We start from the raw sequence: 24005 nt of genomic DNA on the forward strand, positions 1-24005 counted from the left end.
TAGGGTCTTTGATCTCAAATTTGACCAAATGCGACTCGCGGCTAGAGTTGTTCTGCACAAATAACATTAATCCGTTAATTTTAAACTTAAACATTTATAATTTAGGGTCACTACTTTTTTTTTTCTTTTGGTTTAAGCCAGTGGAACGTGTTTTGGCTCTCCCACCGAGTCCACTCATATTTGTAGATCTACTCATACAGGAAGGGCACTCTAGAGCGCCTGGCTGGCTCATTTGGAAGAGCCTGCCACTCTCTTGATCTCAGGGTTGTGGGTTCAGGACCCAAGCTGGGTGTAGAGATTACCTTAAAACATAAATAAACTTAAAAAAAAAAAAAAAGAGGACAATCTTAAGTCTAGAATATAGTCAGAGAATTGATTTATCCTTGAAAAATATAAATCATAGAGAAAGGCAAAATGAAGTAACATTATTTAGGGTGAGAGGATAAGGTGAAAGGCGATTAAACCCAGCCTTCCAAATGTCACAGAGCTTCTGACTGGCTGGTTTTTACTTCTACCAGGAAACAGTCAGCAAAATAGGCCTAAACGACAAATTAAGGATGTACAGCAAGTGGAGGAAGAGCATTGTGGTAACAAGGACAGTTAAACACTAGAATGAATAACAGAACAAAACTGTAGAACTTCATTCTCTGGGGATTTTAAAAACAGGGAATCAAAGTATCTACGATCTGACCTAACAAAGAATGCATAGGACCTCCATGGAGAAATATGTTAAGATCCATGAAATGTTCCAAAAGAAGATTTAAGTAAATGAAATACAGATGTTCAAAGAAAGGGGGACTTAACGTCGCACTGACGTCAGATTTTCTCAAACTTCATTTATAAAGTCAGTGCAATCCCAGTCAAAATTCCCAAATCCCCAACAGGATGTTTGAGATGCAAACTGATTCTAAAATTTACATGGTTAGGTAAACTTTTTAGTAGGAGAACAGAGGGGACTCACCTGACCAGATGCCACAGTATCAGTGTGGGAACAACATAGGAGCACACAAATGGGTCATTAAATGTGACGCTAATGGCGGCATCCCAAATCAGTGGGGAAAGGATAACTTGTTTGCAGATGGTATTAGGAAAACTGGAAAGAGTAAGAGTGGATTCTCCACCTTATGCCTACACAGAGATGTTCTCCAGATAGATTAAAAACTTAGATGCGGGGCGCCTGGGTGGCGCAGTCGGTTAAGCGTCCGACTTCAGCCAGGTCACGATCTCGCGGTCCGCGAGTTCGAGCCCCGCGTCGGGCTCTGGGCTGATGGCTCAGAGCCTGGAGCCTGTTTCCGATGCTGTGTCTCCCTCTCTCTCTGCCCCTCCCCCGTTCATGCTCCGTCTCTCTCTGTCCCAAAAATAAATAAAAACGTTGAAAAAAAAATTAAAAAAAAAAAAAACTTAGATGCAAAAGAAAACTATGAACTGAGGCGGAGAGGAAAATGTAAACATGAACTCGGGGTGAGATGGGTTTGTGAAACAGCAGCCAAAAGGGAAGCTACAGGTTCAACCATATCAAAATAAAGAGTTTCTGTTGCTTGAAGGCTACCAAAGACAAAGTTGACAGCGGGTGATGGACCAGGCAAAGAGCTTTGCAATCTCTGCGGACTGGCATCTAGAACGTGCACAAACACTTCCAAACAGCTAAAAATAATAATAATAGCAATAAAAAATTTTAAGGAAATTGTAAAATTTATGAAATGAGCAAAACTTGAGAAAAGTTGTTCCCCAAAGAGGAAATCCAAATGGTTGAAAAGTATGTGAAGGACACACTGGCCTCGCTGGTGGCAGGGAGCCCAAGGTAGACTGGTTTGTTCCCCATCTGGAGATGGATAAGTATATGTGGTCCCCGCCCTCGTGCACGGCCAATGACTAAGCAGTAGTCAGGAGAAAAGGACTAGCTGGCAACCATAAAAATACAAGGTTTCTTCAGATTAAAAACACTCCGTTTTTTTTTTTTAATTTTTTTTTTTTTTTTTTCCAACGTTTATTTATTTTTGGGACAGAGAGAGACAGAGCATGAACGGGGGAGGGGCAGAGAGAGAGGGAGACACAGAATCGGAAACAGGCTCCAGGCTCCGTACCATCAGGCCAGAGCCCGACGCGGGGCTCGAACTCGCGGACCGCGAGATCGTGACCTGGCTGAAGTCGGACGCTTAACCGACTGCGCCACCCAGGCGCCCCAAAAACACTCCGTTTTTAAAATCTACGTCTCAGGCTATATATTTAACACTTCGTACTGGAGATCTATGGAAGGGGATGAATGGGGAAGGGGATGAAGAAGACATTTGACAAATAAAACAAAATGGCAGTGGGGCCTAGCATTGACTGGTGACAGAGTCCCATAAACTGAAGAGCATGACTGAAATCTCCACAGCCAGGTTCAAAAGAATAAGGAATTATAGAAATATTATATATAAAATTTCATTTGTCTGTGATGACTTAGGCAGACTCCCATGGACAGTGCTCCTTCAAGGTTCTTTCCTGGCTCAGGAATGTGATTTGCAGATATTGTTATGAACTACCCAAAGCTCGCCTCTCATTGCAGATCCTGGCATACTGTATTTGGCTTTAGATAAAAAGAGCTAAAGTTTCATCCAAAACACATACCTTAAATATAAAAATCAGAGGACACCAAGTACTTCCCAAGGACAGTATTAAAAGTCCAGTGTAGACAGACTGCTCCAGCCAGAATAATGAAGCACAAAGTGAAATTCTCCAGGTTCCTTCCCAGATTGAGCAGGAGGATGGGGGTGGGGGGGGGGGGCAGGAATAGGGCGAGAGATATTTATTCCTGTAGGATGGCAAGCACTTTTTCCTATTACAGAGGAATTATTCTAGTTTAGGTTCCAGTATAATGATTCCATGATTAAGGGGCAAAGAAGAGGGGGGAATACGGAATAAAAAGGGAGTCAGTATAAAAATATCTTGTATTTTATCAGCTTGGAAACAGGTGTGAAAACATCCCCCCCAGATCTGCACAGACATTTCTCCAAGAAGATCTACAAATGGCAATAAACACACAAGAAGATGTTCAACATCATTAGTCATTAGGGAAATACAACTCAAACCCCTAATGATACACTACTTCATGCCCACCATGATGGCTACCACCAAAAAGAGAATAACAAGTACTAGAGAGGATGTGGCAAAATAGGAGACCTCATATATTGCTGAGGGGAATATAAAATGGTACAGCCATTCTGGAAAAGAGTCCAGCGGTTCCTCAAAATGTTAGACATAGAATTACCACATGACTCAGCAGCTCCACTCCTACATATATACCCAAGGGAAATTAAAACACAGGCCCACATGAAAACTTGCACATGAATATTCACAGCATTATTCATAATGGCCAAAAAGCAGAAACAACCTACTGTCCATCAGTTACAACTGGATAAAGAAAATGTGGTGTATCCGCATAATGGAATATTATTCGGCCATTAAAAAAAAGAAATATACATGCTACAACATGGATGAACCTTGAAACATGCTAATAAGTAAAAGAAGCCAGACACAAAAGGCCACATATTATATAATCCCATTTATATAACCTATCCAGAATTGGAAATCCAAAGATACGGAAAGTAGCTGGCTGGTTACCAGGGGCTGAGGGAGGGAGGGGAGTGACTGCTAATGCATCACTAATATGGAGTTTTCTTCGGGGGTGATGAAAATGTTCTAGTATAGTGGTAAGGGCTGAACAACTTTGTGAATATACCAAAAAGGCACTGAATTGTACACTTCAGAAGGCTAAATTGTATGGCATGTAAATTACATCTCATTTAAAAAAAAAATCCAGCACGCCAAAGTCCCACATTCCTGACTTCACCAGATGACAGAATGGGATGATTTCCTCAATACCAGCTGGGACCCACTCCGGGGAGTACCCTCTGATTAAACTTGTCTCTTCATGCTTTCTAGATATAAAAAGTCTAGGAAATCTCCAAGTTTATGGACTCTCTGCCTGTGAATATGAAAGGTGTTGGACTCTGAGCAATTCTTCCTGGCTTTGAATTTCTGCTCCATGCTCACCAACCATCTGACCTCAAGCAAGTTTACTTAAATTCCTTAAGATACGTTTCCTTATATGTAAGATGGGGACACTCTACCTACCTCACTGGGATGGTGTGAAGGTAAAAGGCTTAGCAATCACACTTGGGGCAAAGTAAATAGGTCAATAAATGTCAGGGGTGGTCTCTTCTTTCCACAAATTCCTGATTGTTACTGTGCTGAAAGCAGGCTGTTCATATAGTCCAGGCGTGCAGATGGCATCACACGGGCAACTACAACAGAATGGCCACTTTGGAGGGAAACATGAGCCAGGGGAGTCCACAGCTGCAGCGCTTAACAACACAAGCCAAGGAGAGCTGAACTTGAGTTGGCTTCACGGTGGTCCCTCTGAATCTCACCTTCCCTCAACAATTCTAAAGGGCGCTACATTCTAAGGGGTAAACTCGCAGGCCAAGGGCAAGCAAGGAACTCAGCAAAGTGGAGCTGCTGCCTCGGTAGGGTGGGTAAAGGGTTTCAGGTCACTGCTACGTTTCAGGAGAAAACCAAGCATTGGCAAGTTGCAAAGAGAGAAAGATCACAGCCCATAGGAGCTGATCCATGCTGATTGTGGCTGGCAAGAAAGCCATCTCTCTAATCGAGCAGACTGTCATCGGGAAACTCTAATACAATGATCTCTAGCATTTAAATGGTTAAACCACTACCTTGAATCATCATCTCTCCAGGAAAAACCCAGAGGTGCGGGTTCCTCACAAATAGCCAAGAAGGAATCCCTGGGCAATATATCTTACATCATTTTGTTGTAATAGGCTGAATTGTGTCTCCACAAGTCATACGTTGAAATGCTAACGCCCAGCACCTCAGAGTGTGACTGCATTTAGAAGCAGGGTCTTTAAAGAAGTAATTAAGATAAAAGAGGCCCATTAGCGTGGCCCCAATCCAATATGGCTGGCATCCTTATAAGAAGAGGAAATTTGGACACACACAGGTACAGAGGGATGACCCTTTGAGACACAGTCAGAAGATGGTGTCATCTACAAACCAAAGAGAAAGACCTCAGGGGTTAAGTAAAAACCTGCCAACACCTTGATTTTGGACTTACAACCTCCCGAATAGGGAGAAAGTAAATTTCAGTTGTTTAGGCCACCCAGTCTGTGGTAGTTTGTTAGGACAGCCCTCACAAACCAATATACATCTTACCCGTAGGAATAACCACTTTTTCTTCTCAGAATTGAAGGGCACATTTGGCAGAAATGGTGATCATTTTCCCTCTCTGTGGAAAAAGCCTCAGGATTGGAAGAGATCATTGTGATTTAGAAGAAATGTATATATTTAAATAGATAACCTTTACCTGTACAACCAATCAATAAAAACACTGCAGCTGCTTTGATGAATGCAAACATTGCATTTGAAATCGGGGGTTATGGGTGATCTTGTCATCACCTCTCACTCTCCATCCAGTTTATTTCTCTTTTTTTCCTGAAGATCTATCTATCTGTGAATTGGGCAGTACCCCATCTAGCAAGTAGAGGGGAGTTCCCATCACCTAGTTCATTTCTATACCTTGTTTCGGTAGATCAGTGACAAGAAATGCCTGATTTTCAAAGATCTGATAAACGGTTGAGAATGGCCGTTTTGAACAACCATCTCATGATCTCAGAAGCTCTTCAATTAAATTTAGTCAAGAGTTTAAAAGACAGAAGCAACTTCTCTTTCCAAGTTGAAGTTCTAACGATACCTAACAACTACTTGCATTTTTATTAGAAATGTTGGAATCATTAACAGTAACATAATTGAAGATTACAAGTCAACCCCAAACAGTCTTGCCTGGCATTTAACTGAGGTCAGCACGTGGGTACAGCAATACAACGGTCTCTTACACAGGTTCACATGTATGGACATGTATTTAACTTTATAAAGTACTTTTTTTTTTTTTTTTTTTTTTACTTTATAAGATACTTTATCTAGTCCAGTCCATTTGCTTAAATCCCTCCCAGCTTGCTGTTATTCATGAATTTCATAAGCAGCCCATCTATGTCACAGAAGAAAATGCTGACTAGTACAGGTCTTAAGTCAAAAAAAAAAAAAAAAAGCTCATTACTTCTTCACCTCTTTTATTTCTAAAAGTTGCAAGAGAGTTTTGGGGGGTGTGGGAATTTGGGGACGATGAGCCCTTGACCTTATAACTAGTAACAGTTTTTGAGTCCATCTTCTAGAGAAAAGAATAGTGGGTCAGTAACAACCTGTAGTCACTGCCAGAGATCTGCAATATACATACAGTGCAAATATTGTCTCTAGGCTACATAAATAATATAACTTGGGCCCAGGTGCCCAGATACCAGTATTTTTTAAAACAACACAAGTATTCTCCTAACCAACTTCTACTCGAGGGGACCCACCAGACTATCCTTAGTCCCTTTGGAAAACATGCCAAGGGACGGATGCCCATGGCACATGGAGTACTCCTGGCTAGATCAACTGTGCATCATGTGTTTACCCAGGGTCAGCTGTATCGGTCCCCAGATTTGTTTATGTCAGCTGTATGTGTTACTGTGGTCTTCTAAAATGTGACATCAACTGATGACACAGGGGTGTAAGCAGAAAGAGAAGTGGTTTCTAAGAAAACTAAGACAAATGCTTGGGAAGCTTGCATAAGAGCAAGTCGTTTAAAGAAACTGTTGTCATAATAGGTGTGGGCAAGACAACTGTTAAAGACTGAAAAGTCATAAAAATACAGTATCCTGCACTCAGATTGCTTTGCAAATATCCTTGCTCCACTCTGAAGAAACAAATATAAGAGACATACACAGGTATCATTATAGATCAGTATATTTATGAAAGATCATGACCTAGGGAATTCAAACCAAGTTGCTGAAGGAGAACGTCTAGTCTAGGATGCAGGCAGGCAGGCTAGGGCAATGAATGAAATACAGGTACATGGAAAAGCATTAGTGAACTCAGACTCGTTTTTATCATTAAACTTTAGAGTCTAATTTCTTGGGTTATAATCCAAGCTCTACCACTTAAAAGCTGTACGATCTTGGAAAAAATCACTCAGCTTCTCTGAACCACCTCTCTATATCTGTACAAGAGGGGTAGTGATGATACCCATTTGTGACCTCAGTCCCAGGAGTCGTCAGCGTTAGTTATCATTGTTTCTGTTCTTGGTACAATGACCACTACCACATGGACACTAAGTACAGCCATCACTGGGTGATAGGAGGGACATGCAGTATTTTGCTGTTTTTTAAAAACAAAAAATAGGGGCGCCTGGGTGGCACAGTCGGTTAAGCGTCCGACTTCAGCCAGGTCACGATCTCGCGGTCTGGGAGTTCGAGCCCCGCGTCGGGCTCTGGGCTGATGGCTCAGAGCCTGGAGCCTGTTTCCGATTCTGTGTTTCCCTCTCTCTCTGCCCCTCCCCCATTCATGCTCTGTCTCTCTCTGTCCCCAAAATAAATAAACGTTGAAAAAAAAATTAAAAAAAAAAATAAAAAAATAAAAACAAAAAACAACGAGTCTTCAAATTAAAAACAACGGGGAACCACTTTGCAAAGAACTGACCGGTAACGTGACACAGTGACCTGACATTGCAGAGGCTGCCCGCCAAGCACAGAAGGTCAGTGCCCTGGGTCTACTGGCAGAAGAGTACACGGCCTAATGCCACTCATGGTACTTCAAGGCCATTAAAATGCTTACTTTTTCGCCACTTAATTAAAAGAATACTGCAAAAAATTTTAAGTCAGACTAGATTTGCTTAGTGAAAATATATTCTGAAGTTATATTTTTTTAACAGAGTATTGGATCAGTATTTTTAAAAACAACAGTCCAAAAACAAAACAAAACAAAACAGCCCACAACAATCCATCCGATGAGATCTCCTGCTTTAAAAGACATCGTGGGGGCGCCTGGGTGGCTCAGTCAGTTAAGTGTCCCACTTCGACTCAGGTCACGATCTTGCAGTGCACGAGTTCGAGCCCTGCATTGGAGCTCAGAGCTTGAAGCCTGCTTCGGATTCCGTGTGTCCCTATCTCTCTGCCCCTCTCCGTGCTCACTTGCTCTCTCTCTCAAAAATAAATAAACATAAAAAAATTTTTTTTGAAAAGGCACTGTGTTTTTTAGCACAGGCTGAGAAAGATAAAGTACAGATTTCACTCACTGACTTCTGGGTGAGCAAACAGGATTCAGATCCCTGGAATGTGATAAAACCACACTCAAAATGCACACAGCCTTCAATGCGGCAACAATATTCTCTTGGCTGAACCACTATGTTTCGGGAGTTTATGGTGGCCTCTAGATAAAACCATTGAAGGCCCAACTTAACAGCTTAATCAGGTAATGGCTGAGCCAAAATAGAATTCCCAGGAAACAGGGCTGCTGGAAACAAATGACAAAGCAACACAGGCAGGGATCTGTGCTCAGTAAAGAAAACCCAGGGTTTCTCTACCCAGGAGTTTGGTGGAAGAATTCAAGCCTTGTCTTTAAAATGAAACGTTTACTCTGAGCATACCTCCCCAGGGTTCCTATCCGGCTGTTTGACAGCTGTCAATCCAACTATTACAATAAGAGCTGTTGTCCAGACCACACCTATGTACAGTCACAGGCAACAGTGACTCCTAAGTATTTGTTGAGGACCACGTGCCTGAAAGCAGAGCAGGGCATCTTTGTGGCATCTGTGGGATGTTTCGATGCTGGCAGTCACTGGTGTGAAATTTCCACTCAACTGTTCATCCCTGCACTCAGACCGGGTGTCTGTGATGAGCACATCAAATTTGAATGAAACGCATCATTTTGTTATTGGCAGAGACCGTTATTAAGGAATTCTGAGATAAAATCTTTTTGTAAAGTAGGGGAATTTTGAGATAAAAATAACACGCTGCAAATAACACATACCTCAATACGATTCTCTGCTGTGAGGCACCGTTCATGGAAACCTGCTGTGTTCCCCGCCTGAATATTTCAGATTACAAGCCTGGGCAGTGAGCCAGCCTGGACCCCTGAGTGTCAGGAACTGTGGGAGGGGGGCGCTGCTGACTTTCACCCTGAGGGCCATGACGCTCTTACACCTCAGATCCCACCCTCCTCTCAACCACCCTCCCTCCCAACCACCTGCCTTGGTTCTATCCCTTCATCTTTCCTCTCTACTGAGGACTTCACATACCTCCAGAGCCGAGCAGACAGGTACCAGATCCCTGTGATTAAGCTTCACCTCCTCCCTTCTAGCACGTGGCACCCTGGTAAGTGCCAGTGAATGCATCCCCTTGTAAGACTGTGAGGGTAGGCTTGATGACAGGGTAGGCTCTCCCTGTGTCCCCAACCCAACTGGGGAAGAGACAAGGAGTAGGTGCTCAATCAATATTGAATTAAACTCATTTAAATGTCTCTTAATACAAATAGCTACCCAAAACCCGCCAAATATGCCCTTGTTACATGTATAATTGATAGTAAAAAGAAAGTGGCCCCATTAGACAGCTGGTCTGAACAGAGGACAGACCACAAGACCTCTTCCTCTATCCACTACGGACTGAGACCTGCCTTGTCCAGAAGGAGCACTGTGTACCTGTCCAGAGTGAGGCAAGAATAGAGGGGAGGGGTGAGGCCGGCAAGTTGCATCATGTCAACACAACATAGAGGTGTGTGAGCTAGCCCCGGATTCCTCACCTCTGAGCCTGTTTTCTAGGGATCCACATGGTTAATCCCCACAACATCTTGAATACACACAAGGCTTTCCAGTCTTTGCCACTAAAGGATGCTCTCATCTCCACCCCACTCTCCCTTCTCCCACTCACTATCCTCTGTAGCCTTTCTTCTGAAATCTAACTTTCTCAATCTGTACCCACTACCCACCTTCCAGGACCTGCTCCAAGTGCCTCCCGCAACCCCAGCAGCTAGAACAGGCTGGTAACAGGTTAAGTCGCCAACCTCTGCTTCTAATCTTCTGTGGCCTCCTCCTGGGAAAATAAGAGCCCTGGAGGCCCCACCCATCTGGCCCTGCCTCCTCCTGCACCCCCAGCCACCCACTGCTCCCAGAACTCTGGTTTCTGTCTGGAGCAAGCATGGTCAGGGCCTTTGCACTTGCTGGTTCCTCTAGGGGAGTACCCTTTCGCTCAACTTTTCCTATGCCTCCTTCTCATCCATCAGCTTTAGCTGAGGCCTTCCTTGACCCCCATCCACCTCAGCAGGCTTCTCTTTAACTGGCCACCATCCTCCTCAGCATTTACCACTATCTGTAATTATCTATTATGCATTGACTTGTCCATTTCCCCACCTTACATGGAAGCTCCATGAGAGCAGGGACCGTGTCTTGTTATTAGGAGTCGGACACAGAACCTAGTACCCTGGTAAGAGCTCAAAAAATATCTGCCGAATGAACAGATAATAAAGGAATGAATATCCCTTGGGAGAAGCAATACTATCAAGCCTCCAAAATCAGATCCCAAATGAGCCCATCTTTCTTGGAAGATAAACTAACATCTTCCCCTTTGGTGAAATAAAGTCTGCATGGTGCACACACCAGGATTTCCCTTCATTCACACTATCTTCTCTTATTAATACACAGCAGTCTTGTTACTGACCACCTTTCCCTCTGGAAACCACCCAGAGCTCGTTGGCTCACAAAACCGGAACTCTACCTTGGAGTTGAGCCAAGGTCACAGACTCAGAATTGAGGGGCCGGGTGGAAAGGCCCTGACGCCCTCCGGATTGCTCTACCTCTGGCCATAAGCCCTGTCCTTCAGAGGAACAAAAACAGGAAGGGAGCAGAGGCCTCGGGAGGCTTGACATGGTCCTAGGAGTCTAGGTGAAGCCCTGATGCCTGGCCAGCCTAAGACCCAAGACGGAGAGGAAAAAGCAGGTGTGCCAGGGGTCAGTGAAAGGACATGGTGTTTGGGAAGAGACACTCACACTCCCCACTCAAAAATCAGACAAACGCCTGGCTTCAAATCCTGACTCCGATCAACATTTCTGAAGGCCACACAGATGCTATTTAATCTCTCTGAGCCTCGGTTTCCATAGTCAAAACAGTTCTCCTAATTTCTACTGCAAGAGGACTGCTGGGCATTTTGCCCCAGACGTTACGTCCGGCTGCATCTCCCCACCCTTCAATCTCCCAGGATCAGCCCATTATTCATACAGGAAAAATATAACCAGAAATCAATCACATTCAGTCACTTTCCCCCCAAAATCTGGGTTTCTCAGACTATTCTGAGGCTGAGCCGCACAAGCTGATTCACATTTACTTAACTGTGTTAAATAATAGGCCAGGCTGATTCCTGGATTTAGCATATGCATGTACACAGCAGCTACTCAATACGTATTTTTCAATGAATGAATCAAATGACAAGATGGCTTGTGTCTATATTGATCTTACTAATCAAGTCAGATCAACTAAAATCCCATTTCTCACAATCAGTACATGTTGCCAGGCACTAATTCACCTTGTGCTTGGATACTGCAGACAGACATGTAGCAAGAAAACAGACTGAGACCATTATAAGGCCGAAGACTTTGACATGTTCCTTTCTGATAGAGGCCATGGGGAGAATGTGCAAGTGGGATATTTTCTTAATGTTTATTTCTTCTTTGACAGAGAGAGAGAGAGACAGAGAGAGAGAGAGAGAGAGACAGAGAGCATGCATGTGTGCACAAGTGGGGGAGGGGCAAAGAGACAGAGGGAGACTCAGAATCCAAAGCAGGCTCCAGGCTCTGAGCTGTCAGCCCAGAGCCTGACGTGGGGCTCAACCCCCCAGACCTTGAGATCATGACCTGAGCTGAAGTCAAACACTCAAACACATGAGCCACCCAGGCGCCCCAGTGTGCAGTGGGATATTAAATCTCTTTATTTATTAATTTTTTTTTTTGGAGATTACCAAAGTCAGCGCCTCCAGGGCTTATACTTTCACAAACCAAAGGGACTTTTCAAAATAGGACAACTACTCAGCAAAAACCAAAAATTAAAAATTAATCTTCATTCCATATGTGGGCTGCCACCAGATTTTGTAAGGATGTTTAGCAGAAGTATTCCTCTTTCTGCCTTGCTCCATAAACACTGAACAAGGGAAAACATTGCCCAAGACTGAGATTTGGCAAAGGAATCTGATGAAACCCATCTGTTCTGTGCCATAGGGTGATGTCCCTGAAGGCTACTGGTGACTGGATGATTATCTAGTTTTCGGCTGTCCTACCTCAGTTTCCTGCAAAACACGGTTTCTTATTACTCACACATTCTTGTCCACCCAGCAGTAGCATCTCAAGGCAAAAAGGGACTCTAACTCTTTAGGGTCCCACACAGGTACCCTTTGGCCTAAGAAAACACACCTGCTAAAGCAAACCCACAGAAAGGAAAACGAAGAGCCAGTTAGTTATTCTCTTTGCAAAAGAAGTATTTTTTTCTTATGTTTTTTCAAGGGTTCTTTTTTTTTTCTTTCATTAGCTACATTTAACAGATGGAAAAACTGAGGCTTGGAAATATTAAGGAATTTCACCAATTTTACACCGAAAAAGGTGGAGCCGTGGGTTTTTTAAATGCCCTTACAATGGACTTATTTTCTTAAATGTGACTAGCACACAAATCAGCAAGTGCCCCTGATTGGGCAGAGGGCGGGATGCCTGAACAAGAGGTAGGATCAACGTGGCTTGCTTACAAAACACAGCACGCTTGCAAAGAGCACGGGACTGAAGTCAGAAGGTCTGGGTCCTAGTCCCAGCCGAGTCACTAATGAGCTATGGGATGGAGGCAAGTCATTTAACTTCTTTGGTTTTAGTTTCCTCACACAGAGATGGAGAATCATTGCTAAAAGCAAGCATTACCTACATACAAGGTTAACGGGGAAATGAAATGAATATGGAAGCGTTAGACACTATGAAGACATAGCCAGAATACTTGTGTTATATATATGTATGTATATATATGTATACACATATATATACATACATACACACACACACACACACACACACACACAGGTGTGAAAATAAGAATCACCTAGAAAATCTCCTGCATCCATTCTTGCCCACACTAAATGTATTTCCTCTTGCTAATGAAGGCATCAATTGGATGGTGAGAGATTTCTGTGAATCAGGATGAACACACAGCCCTTGGAGAATGTGCACTGCTGTTCTGAGGACATGTGAGCCACTCCGGAACAGCCAGCCATCTTTTGGTACCCTAGGACAGCCACACAGGCAAATGGATCCACTCCAGCTCTACAGGGATCAAGCCCTAAGCCCATTACTATGTGTTTACCAGATGCTAACAAGGTGGTACGAGTGCCGAGAACGCTCCGAACACATTGTGAACATGCAAAAGAAACCAAGACACAGGACAACACAGGGGGCCAAATGTGAGATATGTGATGAGGACCTAGGTCACCGCCCTGGCTACTTCTACACCCTACTAGGTCTGGGTAAGCTCTAGCACTTTCACTTGAGGACAACAATTAAATGTCTTCAACAAATCATCATCCTTCTAGGACAAACCCTAACCCCATGCTGGATTCGACTTGCTAGCGCTTTCCCTGGCTGACCCAGGTCCACACTGCAGAGCAGAGCCCTCTCTGAGGCCAGCTGTCCCCTGCTCTCTCTCCCATTTTCTAGCCTTCACATTCACCTGTTCTAAAAGCGGAATAAGCCCTTTAACTCTGGCCAGAAAGAACATCGTACGTTGGACAACTATAGGGATGGTCAGAACAATCCAAGAAAACATAATACCTGGAAGGCTCTGCATGGATTCACTGGCCTTGTCAGAAAAGCCAGTAAGGGGGAGGTGGTGCTTTACAGACTAAACCAGGGGGCAGCTGATCACCCAGCACATAGTACAATGGGACTCAAACTTCAGTGAGCATCGGAACCACCAGGAGGATGTGTGAACACACAGAAACCCAGAGTTTCTGAGTCAGTAGCTGACGCTGATGCTGGTCCAGACAGCACACTTTAAAAACCACTGTCACAGTAAATGGACAAGAGCTGCCCGATCTGTCACTCCCCCTGGGCAATTTCAGATCTTGATTCATCCCCCCAAACTGAGCCTTAAGAAAACTGAGGAGGGGCGCCTGGGTGGCTCAGTCGGTTGGGCGTCCGACTTCGGCTCAGGTCATGATCTCGCGGTCCGTGAGTTCAAGCCCCGCGTCAGGCTCTGTGCTGACAGCTCAGAGCCTGGAGCCTGTTTCAGATTCTGTGTCTCCCTCGCTCTCTGACCTTCCCCCGTTCATGCTCTGTTTCTCTCTGTCGCAAAAATGAATAAACGTCAAAAAAAAATTTTTTAAAAAAAAAGAAAACTGAGGATAAGAATTAAACAGCCATCCGTCCTTTACCCTCCCTTCCCCTTTCCCATACATGCACCCAAGTTGCTATGGATGAAGAGAAACAACTATCAAGCCATTCCTGATAAATATCACCCAGCATCAAGTTCAGTTCTCACCTGTGAACAAGATGATTCTGCAAAAGGAGTGAGTTACAGTGCAAAACAGAGGACACAGCAGCGCAGGCAGAGTGCTGGGGAGCTCTCCCGGTCCAGTTCTCTGACCTGGTGCGTGATCCCTCAGTCCTGTGATCAGAGTGTGCCACGGGGACAGTGCCAGGGAAACGGTGTGACCTGGTTTTCTCCTCACTCATTTATCCTGATGCTCTGCCACAATGCACTGTGATTGCCCGCTGAGAACTCACTTCGCATCACTAAACTGCTGCCACTGAACTGTCAGGCTCACCAACAATCCAGTGCAAAGGAAAGTAGCTAGTGGCCACAGACACACTACATGTCTGTCTGGTGGGTGGCAGGGCGTAATCCCTCAACACCAGGACCAGAGGATTTCTGGCCAAGAAGAGACCATTAAAGATATTTCTTTCCTTCCCCAAGCTGATTACATTATACACCACACTGTTTTACTAACAGCAGGAGTTACTGCTACAATAATATTGTTTTGTTTTACAGGGGGTTAATGGAAGCTCCTACAGAAAGCAGTGTTGTGAATAATGTAAACACGCTGCGATAAGAGCCCATCCTACAAGTCTCTTCTCCTGTGGTTCAAAATGGGAAAATCTGGCCAACAGTCACCACAGGTCAGCCTGACCTTTCCTGGCTATGGGACAGGAGAGGTTACATACATTTGGGGTTGCAGTTGTGGGCCTGAACACCAACTTCAGGCTAAATAAGGAAAAAGAATGAGGAGTGATTCATTCACAGCATTTTGGTGAATATATAGCGTGTATGTGTTTGCAAATACCTGGCCTTTAAGTTGATTTTGTGCACACAAATAGGCATATTTGGTGAAACAAAAGTGACTTTGTGTCTCATTTTTAAAAAAATCCCAACTAGCTCTTTCTCATATGCAAAACTGTGCAACGCTTCCCAGGTTCTGAGTGTCTGATCTGGTGTAAACCCCATGAAGTCCTCTAAGTCCAACAACATTTTCCAGAACAATAACACCAACACAATCTCCACTTACCCCAAAATTATGAATTGATCTCAGATACACCAGGTTTAAGACATGGGCCACAAGCCCAGATAGCTGTATTCAGAAAATTCTGGTGCAGGAGAGAGAGCTCAGCTGCAGGTGACAATGTTGGTTGGGGCCTCAAGAACACTGATTAAATAATCTTGCCCTCTCCCTACCCCCCAAAAGTCCACTCATTTGCGTGTACAGATGAGGCCACGCAAGAACTGTCTTCACACCCCACCCCCTCCATGGTTCCTGTCCTCACCTGTTTTCCAGGAGTGTCATGCACACCACTTCTCGCACCCCGGGGTTGTTGGCCTTCTCCACTGAGCAGCCCTGCAAGTTCCAGGTGGCCAGCCTCAGCACCGGCCGCCCATCCCTTGTGCCTCCAAAGGCCTCCACGGAAGGACGAGTGGAGATAATCTGGGTGGGCCCCCCTGGTGGGAGGTCCAGGTCCTCACTCTGCAGGCTCAGCGAGGTTGGGCTGGGGTGAGGCTTGGCGGTGAAGGTCAGGCCCCCATTGGTGTGGGTCGAGGGGGGCCTGGACCGCTCCGCGAACACCTGGTGCCGGATCCTGTCGAGGAAGGCGGCGTTGATACCGCCCATCCTCACCAGGTCCTCAACGCTGCGGAAGGGCCCATGCTCGCGGCGGTAGTCCACGATGTTCACAGCCATCTTCTCCGTGAGGCCTCGTATGCTCATGAGCTGAGCAGGGGTGGCCGTGTTGATGTTGACCCGTGGGGTGAGGGGCACAGTGGTGGCAAGGTGGTGAGGCTGCTGCTCGGCCAGCAGGTCCCGCCGCAGAGAACTGGGAGAGTGCTGCGCGGAGCTGCCCTTGCTGCTCACGCAGATCTCAAACTTGACCTGCTCCAGTTTGGTGGCACCCACGCCGCTGACCAGCGCCAGGTCCTCCACCTTTTTGAAGCCACCAATGTACTCGCGGTACTCCACGATGCTGCGTGCCACCGCACGCGTCACACCAGGCAGGGTCATCAGCTCCTCCTCTGTGGCCGTGTTGATGTTGAGCCGCTCCTGATTCACCAGGATGTTGCTGAAGTTGCAGGCCGCGCTGAACTTGCGGCTATGGGATAGATCCGAGGGGTCCCGCGGTATGGAGCGGTGGCAGCCCAGGGTGCTCCCCATGCCGGCCAGGGTCAGTGGCCCAGGGAGGCCTCACCACCGCAGAAGAACTCTCTGGCTAGGGAGGAAGCCCAACAAACCTTACAGGCACAGAAGGAGGGAAGGTGCACGATGCAGGGAATGAAACGGTTACCAAAGACAAACACTAACTCTCCATGCCCAGGGTGTCCAAAAGTACCTTTCACTTGGCCACCTGGAAAACAAATTAATAAACACACAAATCGATTGGATCAGTTAATCAGTTTGCATTAGCATTCCCTACCTAGAGCAGGAGTTCTTAACCAGGAGTCTCAGGCTAATGGCTGTCCGTGAACCCCTGAACACACAGCGAGGCTGGCCCATATGGATTTCCCTCTGAAGAGGTCTGGTTTTTATCACATTCGGGTCCAAAAAGGCTATGAGCTTCTTCTCTTGGAAAGAGACCTATCCTCATCAGCCCACACCTCTGATCCCTGCCTCTACTCTCCTCTCACCACCATCCCCCCTTAGGTCGCCCCTACCAGGGCTCGGGCAGCAGAGAGGGTGTATCTCCCACGCCCACCCCGCCGCCGGACATTCAGCACCACCTGCAACTTGGGAATCCCGTCCTCACTAGTATAGGCACCAAGAAGGGGTTTACGGACCCCCACCAGACCCGCCGCCAGTCCCCGCGCCCCACCTCTCCGCTGCTCCCCCGGGGCGTCCTTCCACCTGCGGCTCGGAAGCCTGAGCTCAACCCGGGACTGCGCGGGCCCCCTGCCTCCAGTTCTGGTGCCCGCGCAGGTGTGGGTCAGTGGCTGGGCCGCCTCGAGCCGCGCGTCCCGGCTCTTTCTGCGGGAGAAACTCTTAGAGTCGCTCTCCCAGAGCCAGCAAGAGCTGCAGGGCTGCGCGGAGGCGGCAGCGGCGGTGAAATCCGGCCGCCGAGGCTGCACCAGGACTTGCGGCGTCGCCGCAGTTGCGTTGATGGAAGCAAAAAGTCCTGCGCCCGACTCGGACGCGGGATCCGCCAGGACCGCGTCGGTGCCGAGTACCAAAGCCACGGCTCCAGTTCGCCGTCCGTGTCAAAGCCAAAGTCCTGGCGGCTCGGCCCGCGCCTCCGCCGGCACCACGGCCACGCCTCCCCCCGCGCGGCAACTCCTCCGGGGACTCCAGAGGGAACGTGGAGGCGGGGCCGAGCGCCAGACCAGAGCCCGGGAGAGCGGAACCAGAGAGCGTTGGGGCGGGGCCCTGGAGTGCGGGGGGCGGGGCCACGGAGCGCGGGGGCGGGGCCAGAACGCGAGAGGGTGGAGTGCGGGGCTGGCAAATCTGAGAGGCGGGGCCCTGCTGTGCGGGGGGAGGGCCCCGAGCGCGTGGGCGTGGAGATGGAATGCAGGAGCGCAGGGGCGGGGCCATGGCGGAAGGGGGCGGGCCACGGAGGCGCGGAGGCGGGACTTAGGGACTGAATGGGCGGGGCCGATATCGCTGCTGCAGTGTCTGGTCCTGAGGAGCCTGCCCTGGGGCCTGCAGCTCCTGAGTGGAGATACTACCAAAGACTTAAGGCTATATGTGTGAGGTGGAGAGTGTTTGGTCTTGACCGAGGCGAGACCTGCCGAGCTGCTTTTCCGCAGGAGGAGCCCGAAAGAAGAGAAGGCGCCCATGGGCGCAAATACTACCAGGCCACCAGTCTGAGTTTAGATCATCTTTGGGGCGTGGCTTAAGGTCCGGGCCCTCCAAGTTGTGGGGTGGGGGGGGGGGCACCCCTGCGTGTCAAGGGTCTCGCTCAGCTCTGCGGTCAAGTCTGAGAACGTTCCCAGAGGGCACTGAATGGGATCTTTTTTACTTCTGCCCCCCACTTCTGGCCTCCTCTTTTCTTTCACTGGAGTATTGCCTTTGCGCTGCGATCACAGAGATGTCCTCAAACAATGCTAGTAACTCCTGCTGCTAGGAGAGGTCACGCACCACCGATTATTCAGAGATATGTTCGCACACAACACTTAATAGGGTTGCTCTTTGGCACGTATAGCGCTCTGAGTATATATCGACATGTTTCTATAAGTATTAAATCTAGTCATTAAAGAGACAGGAAATGCTGCTTGGAAATGAAGATTGCTTACCAAAATTCAGAACAGTCCTTGGATCATAACCACTAAATGACAACTCAGTTAACGATTAAAGAACCTGCTGAAGTACAGCAGATACATGGAGCTAGAGTATTTGATTAAACAAACCATGTGGTGATGGTTTTGAATACTTTGACCCTGGGCATTTGGTGTGCTCTGAAGTTTCGTCCCAACCATTGTGACCAATGTTCCTGCTTTAAATTTCCCAGGGCTAGGTCAGCAAAAACAGTAACTCTCAGCTCTCAGGGAAGGCACAAAGTACTTCAGATGTGAAGTAAGAGGCAGCCAGGGCTTGGCAAAATGCTATTGCCTTTCTGAGGCACATTCCCCTACTGTGTATACGGGTCAGGACTTAATTACAAGTGACAGAAATCCCAGTCACACTAGCTTAGACGAAAAGAAGGGAGGGAGGGATTTCCAGGTTCTTATGTGCTAAAACTAAGGAAGAGAGCTTATGTCAAGAATGGCTGCATCCAGCTCAAATGATGTCATCAGGACCTAATCTGACTCCCTCCGTCTATCCCCTTCACTTGCCACCCTACTCCCCAACCCCAGTACTAAACTACATTATGCCATTCCTTTCCTCCTGAAATCCTGTTGTGATAAGGAAAAACATGTTCAAGAAAAGCAGGAAAATCCCTTGTAGAGGAAGGAAAAGTCTTTGTTGAGCAGAATGCCTCGAAGAGCCTGGGGGCACGGCCAGTGGGATTAGAAGCAGAGAAACTACATATTTTATAATACAAACCAGGACACATGGGAGGGTAAGAGGGGCACTGCCAACTTTACTGGCACAAGAGGCATAACCTGGTTTTATTCTCTGTAAATGGAAGCATATGCTCCCCCTTAGTAGAAATGAAGCCAAGAGGGAGCTAAACCCCTGGGTGTTGAAACAAACTAACAAAACCACAATAACATGACTAAATTGAAAGCCACCGGCACACCACATGTTGGTGAGGTATGGAGCAACTGAAACTCTCAGATACTGATGGTGGGAATGCAAGGCAGTGTAACCACTTTGGAAATCAGTTAGGCAGTTTCCTAAAAAGTTCAACACTCATCTACCGGATCACCAAACCACTCCACTTAGGTATTTACCAAAGAGAAATGAGAGCATGAAACCCAAAGATGTGTAGTGAATGTTCTAGGAGTTTGTTATAGCCCCAAATCACAAACAACCCAAATCCACCAGTAGGTGAATAGATAAACAAATAGTGGCATATCCATACAATGGAATACTACTCAGCCATAAAGACAAACTATTAATACACACAAGATTGAAGAATCTTGAAATCATCACACCAAATGAAAGAAGCCTGGCAAAAAAGTGAGAGAATATGATGCTTGATTCCATTTATACTAAACTCTAGAAAATACAAGTTAATCTATATACCGAGAAAGCAGCTCAACAATTGCTTGGGGTTGTGATGCATGGAGGAGTGGATGAAACTGGCCAAAGAGCACAAGGAAACCTTTAGAATGATGGAAATGTTTGAGAGGTCATGGTTTCATGGGTGTATGTATGTCAAAACAGAGACTCACACACTTTTTGTGATGTTTAATGTACTTCAATTACACCTTGATAAAACTGAAAAAAATCCTCAAAAGATAAAAAGAAATGATGCTTGAACTAGAAGAAGAAAGAGGAGGAGGAAGAGGAGGAGAAGATGGAAAATAAGAGGAAGAAGAAGATGGGATTATTTTGGGAGAAGGAGTAGGTGAGCCAGGGTGATGAGGAGGGAGGTGAAGGGGAACAAAGGGACCCAGGAAGGAGTTGAGTCTGGAGCCAACAGAAGAGAAGACCAGTGAATAATCCCAGTTAAAGACGGGGCCCCAGGAGAGGGGACACCTGAAGGCTTTAAGACTAATAATGTCTCAGGGTATCTGGGTGGCTCAGTCAGTTAAGCATCCAGCTCAGGCTGTGATCTCACACTACAGAGCCTGCCTGGGATTCCTTCTCTCTCTCTCTCCCTCTCTCCCTGCCCCTCCCCTGCTCATGCGTGTGCTGTCTCTCAAAATAAATAAATAAATAAATAAATAAATAAATAAATAAATAAATAAATAAACTTAAAAAAAGACTAATCATGTCTGACAGTCTATTTTATCCAATGTGCTATTCTCTGATGTAACCCCCACACTTATACTCTGAATCTTTTTTTTTTTTTTTTTTAAGTAGGCTCTACTCCCAACATAGGGCTTGAACTCATGACCCTGAGGTCAAGAGTCATACGCTGTACTGACTGAGCCAACCAGGGGCCCCCACACCCAGAATCTTTAATAAGAAATGTAATGGCCTCGAATGAGTGCTATCAGGGACATAAGGTAGAGAAGCTGAGTCTCTCTGGAAAGATATGGGATAGTGAGAAGGAGCCATTGGCAAGCTTCCAGATGAAAGATCCAGGATTCATTGCAAGCAAAACTCACAGCCTGAGTGACCTGGTGATATGTCTGACTTTCAAGAATCCCTACTGAGACTGGCAGCTTGGCTGGTGGGGAGAGAGGTCCTGCTCCACAAAGAATGGAAGTTTGAGCCAGTGTCATTTGCCTGTCAGAAGGACAGGAAGTGAGGACCTGGCTGACACCTGTGTTACCTGAGTATGTCAAAGAGCAAGGGTCACATCATCCCCTCTGAGTGCCACGTCCCGTGGCCGCTGCTCCTCACAACAGAGATCTCACCTGGGGCTTTGGCCAGAGAGACAGAGTGAGGGAGGTCTCTGGCCTGCTTCTGAGTCCGCCATTTCAAAGGGAAATGGCGCTTCAGGGGAAGGGAGAGGTGATGGAAGGGAAGAAGGAAGAGAAGTTTTCAATTTAAAATTTCAACATGCAAGGCACTAGAAACATGTTGATGAGGAAGATACACGATTTCTCTATTCCCAGAGCAGAGAGGCCAGCAGGAATGCAGACATTAAATTGATAAGAACAGAGCATGTTAGAATAAAGGGAAGGGGAGGAGGATACAGCTGTAAATTAAAAATAACTGAGTGTAGGGGACTTCCTTGGGAGGTGAAGATGAGATCTGAAAGATGAATAAGGAAAGATACCGCAACCCACGAAACCTCAGCCCTTGCAGAGAAGTCCCCATTTTCCTAGTCAACAAGGGGTTCAGTCAGACCACTGACAGCTATCCTGGCACCCACACTCACGCAATGGCCAAACTGGATGTTGTCCTGAATATTGGTATGACCTCAACAGCAGATTTGTCACTCTCTACCACAGTAGGCTTCTGTGTGTTCCCAAACTGATGAAGCATGAGACATTGACAGTATATGGGAACTTTCTAAATCAGACCCTGCCTCCCTGGGAGTCACGGTGTTTGATGGCCCAGAATGCCCCCAGATGGACCCCATGGACAGTGGCAATGGATATACCCTCAGTCTTCAAATTTCTTCTTCTGTGTGTAGACACTCAGCCATGAATCTTGCCACTAGAAGCATTTTCGTTGGGTTCTCTAAATGAGTCTATTGCTCTGTTACACAGCGTTATGTGGTAGACTGTGACATTGGTGGCCCCCAGTGAGTCATATGTCCTAGTACTCTCATCCCTGTGTGATCACTTGTCATGTGATTTGCTTGGCCATGTGATTTGCTTTGACCAGGGGACATTTACTAGAGGCAAGCAAGGATTTGATAAGCATTTGCCCATTGGATCTCCCTGGAATGTTTCCTCTCAGAACCCAGCTGCCATGCTATCGGAAAGTTCTGGCTTATCCTGTTGTGACGGGGGCATCCCCACCCTCAATAAGCACTGAGGCCTCACATGGGTGAGAGAGGCCTTCTAGGACCTTCCAGCCTAGCCCAGCCACTAGCTAGATGAAACCACAGGAGTGAGCCCAGGGGAGACCACAAGGAGCAGAGAAAACAACCCAGCTGAGCCCAGCCAACCTACAGAACTACCAGAGTGTCATTGTTATAGGCTTACAATTACTGAAAAGGTTGCCTCACAGAAGTATTTATCATATAGATGTGACCCTCAGGCCTTGTTTTCCCAGCAAGAAAAACCAATGTCATAGTTCCAAATGTAGTTCCCTTTACAATTCACTGACATTTGTCCCATGTTCATGTTCATGTTCAGGTGACCTCACCAGGCTTTGATTTCCCTCAAGGAAAGTGGTTTGAGGTGTTTTTGTTTTTGTTTTTGTTTTTCAGTTGGGTCACAGGAGAATTTGGAAACCTTCAGGGCCCTTCTCTTGTAGAACAGTAGATGAGTATTGTATGACAGCTGTAGCAATAAAAAGAAAGTGGTTTTGTTAAACTATCATATTTAAACAGAATAAATTAGCATTTTTATAATCGCGTTTATTTCTACAGTTCTATTTCCCCTCCCCCACGAACACGGAAGACAAGATGGAGAAGAGCAGGGAAGAGGAGAAATGCTCCAAGAGCAACAGTCCCATCCGTCTCTGAAGTTCACCCAGGTGGGGCAAAGGGGCCTTTCATCTTGTCCTCTAGGTGGCCTGTGGCATCCTGTAGGTACAGCATTATCTTGGAGACTGCTTTTGAAGGCTTTGGAAGTGTCAGATAGCCCCTTATCTGAGCCCTGGGAGTGAAGGCTGGGCAGGTCATACTCTCTATCCCCCAGTGCACAAAGTCCTCTCTCAGCGGGCCACGCACGCACAGCATCATGTACATCTTGTCCAGTTCCCAGTGCAGCTGTTTGTGTTCAGCACCTGGCCAATCTCCCACACTTGATGGGCTCCAAGGAGCTCGTGATCTCCATGCTTCATGCAAAGTACAGGGAGCACGCCTGACCTCCCAGCATGCTTCCTTGTTTATCTCACTGCTTTGGCCACCTGAAGTTTCCTTCTCCACTCTTTCTGCTTCAGGCCAGTTCTTTCTGGCTGACCTCAAACACAGGTGTGGATGAAAGTGAACCTTCATCCTTCCCAATGACACCCTGCCGGCCCTGGCTGCTGCTAGAGGCAGAGGATGGGGTCACACCGTCAGGCAAATTCTGTTTGTCAGACCACTGTCTAAGCTGCCGGTATGGAGGGCCTTTCCTGGAGGATATACCCTGGGGGAATTTGGTTGCATCCGGGACATCATCACTGCTGCTGGTGTATGGGTTCAGGGGAGGCCAAAGGGCCATGCTGGGGGCTGTGCTGGGGTGGTCTCCTCTCTAGGCCAAGTAGGGGACTGTCAGATGCTTTGCCTGAGCTGCTCGCTTTCCATCCTAACTCCTGGTTCTCCTCAAGCCACTGATTTTCTGTCCTGCTCTTCTGACTATTTTCAGAGTAGGAATTAAAGGTGGAAGTGGCAGGCTTATTGAAATTCCTCTGCTTTGGGTTAGCAGAGTCACGATGCCATACCTTGCAGGATGAGTTTAAAGGGCAGCTGTGGGTGGGATCAGCCAA

At 46.7% G+C, this 24005-nt stretch overlaps 1 protein-coding gene across 4 annotated transcripts in view; it reads right to left on the reverse strand.

The window, feature by feature from the left end:
• Window positions 1-24005, reverse strand: part of EEPD1 (endonuclease/exonuclease/phosphatase family domain containing 1) — a 204985-nt gene that overhangs the window by 95855 nt on the left and 85125 nt on the right. For 3 of the 4 annotated variants that reach the window (XM_086692630.1, XM_086692619.1, XM_086692624.1), the window contains one exon: window positions 15706-16773. In XM_086692630.1, coding sequence (XP_086548756.1) covers window positions 15706-16583 — 878 coding nt within the window. In that variant the 5' untranslated portion in view covers window positions 16584-16773. Of the gene's footprint in view, window positions 1-15705; window positions 16774-17238; window positions 17726-24005 lie in introns of those variants that run through there. The other variant, XM_025929842.2, reaches the window with a different exon arrangement.

Source organism: Puma concolor, chromosome A2 (genome assembly GCF_028749965.1).
Source record: "Puma concolor isolate L17-30 chromosome A2, mPumCon1.1.hap2, whole genome shotgun sequence".
NCBI lineage: Eukaryota > Metazoa > Chordata > Mammalia > Carnivora > Felidae > Puma > Puma concolor.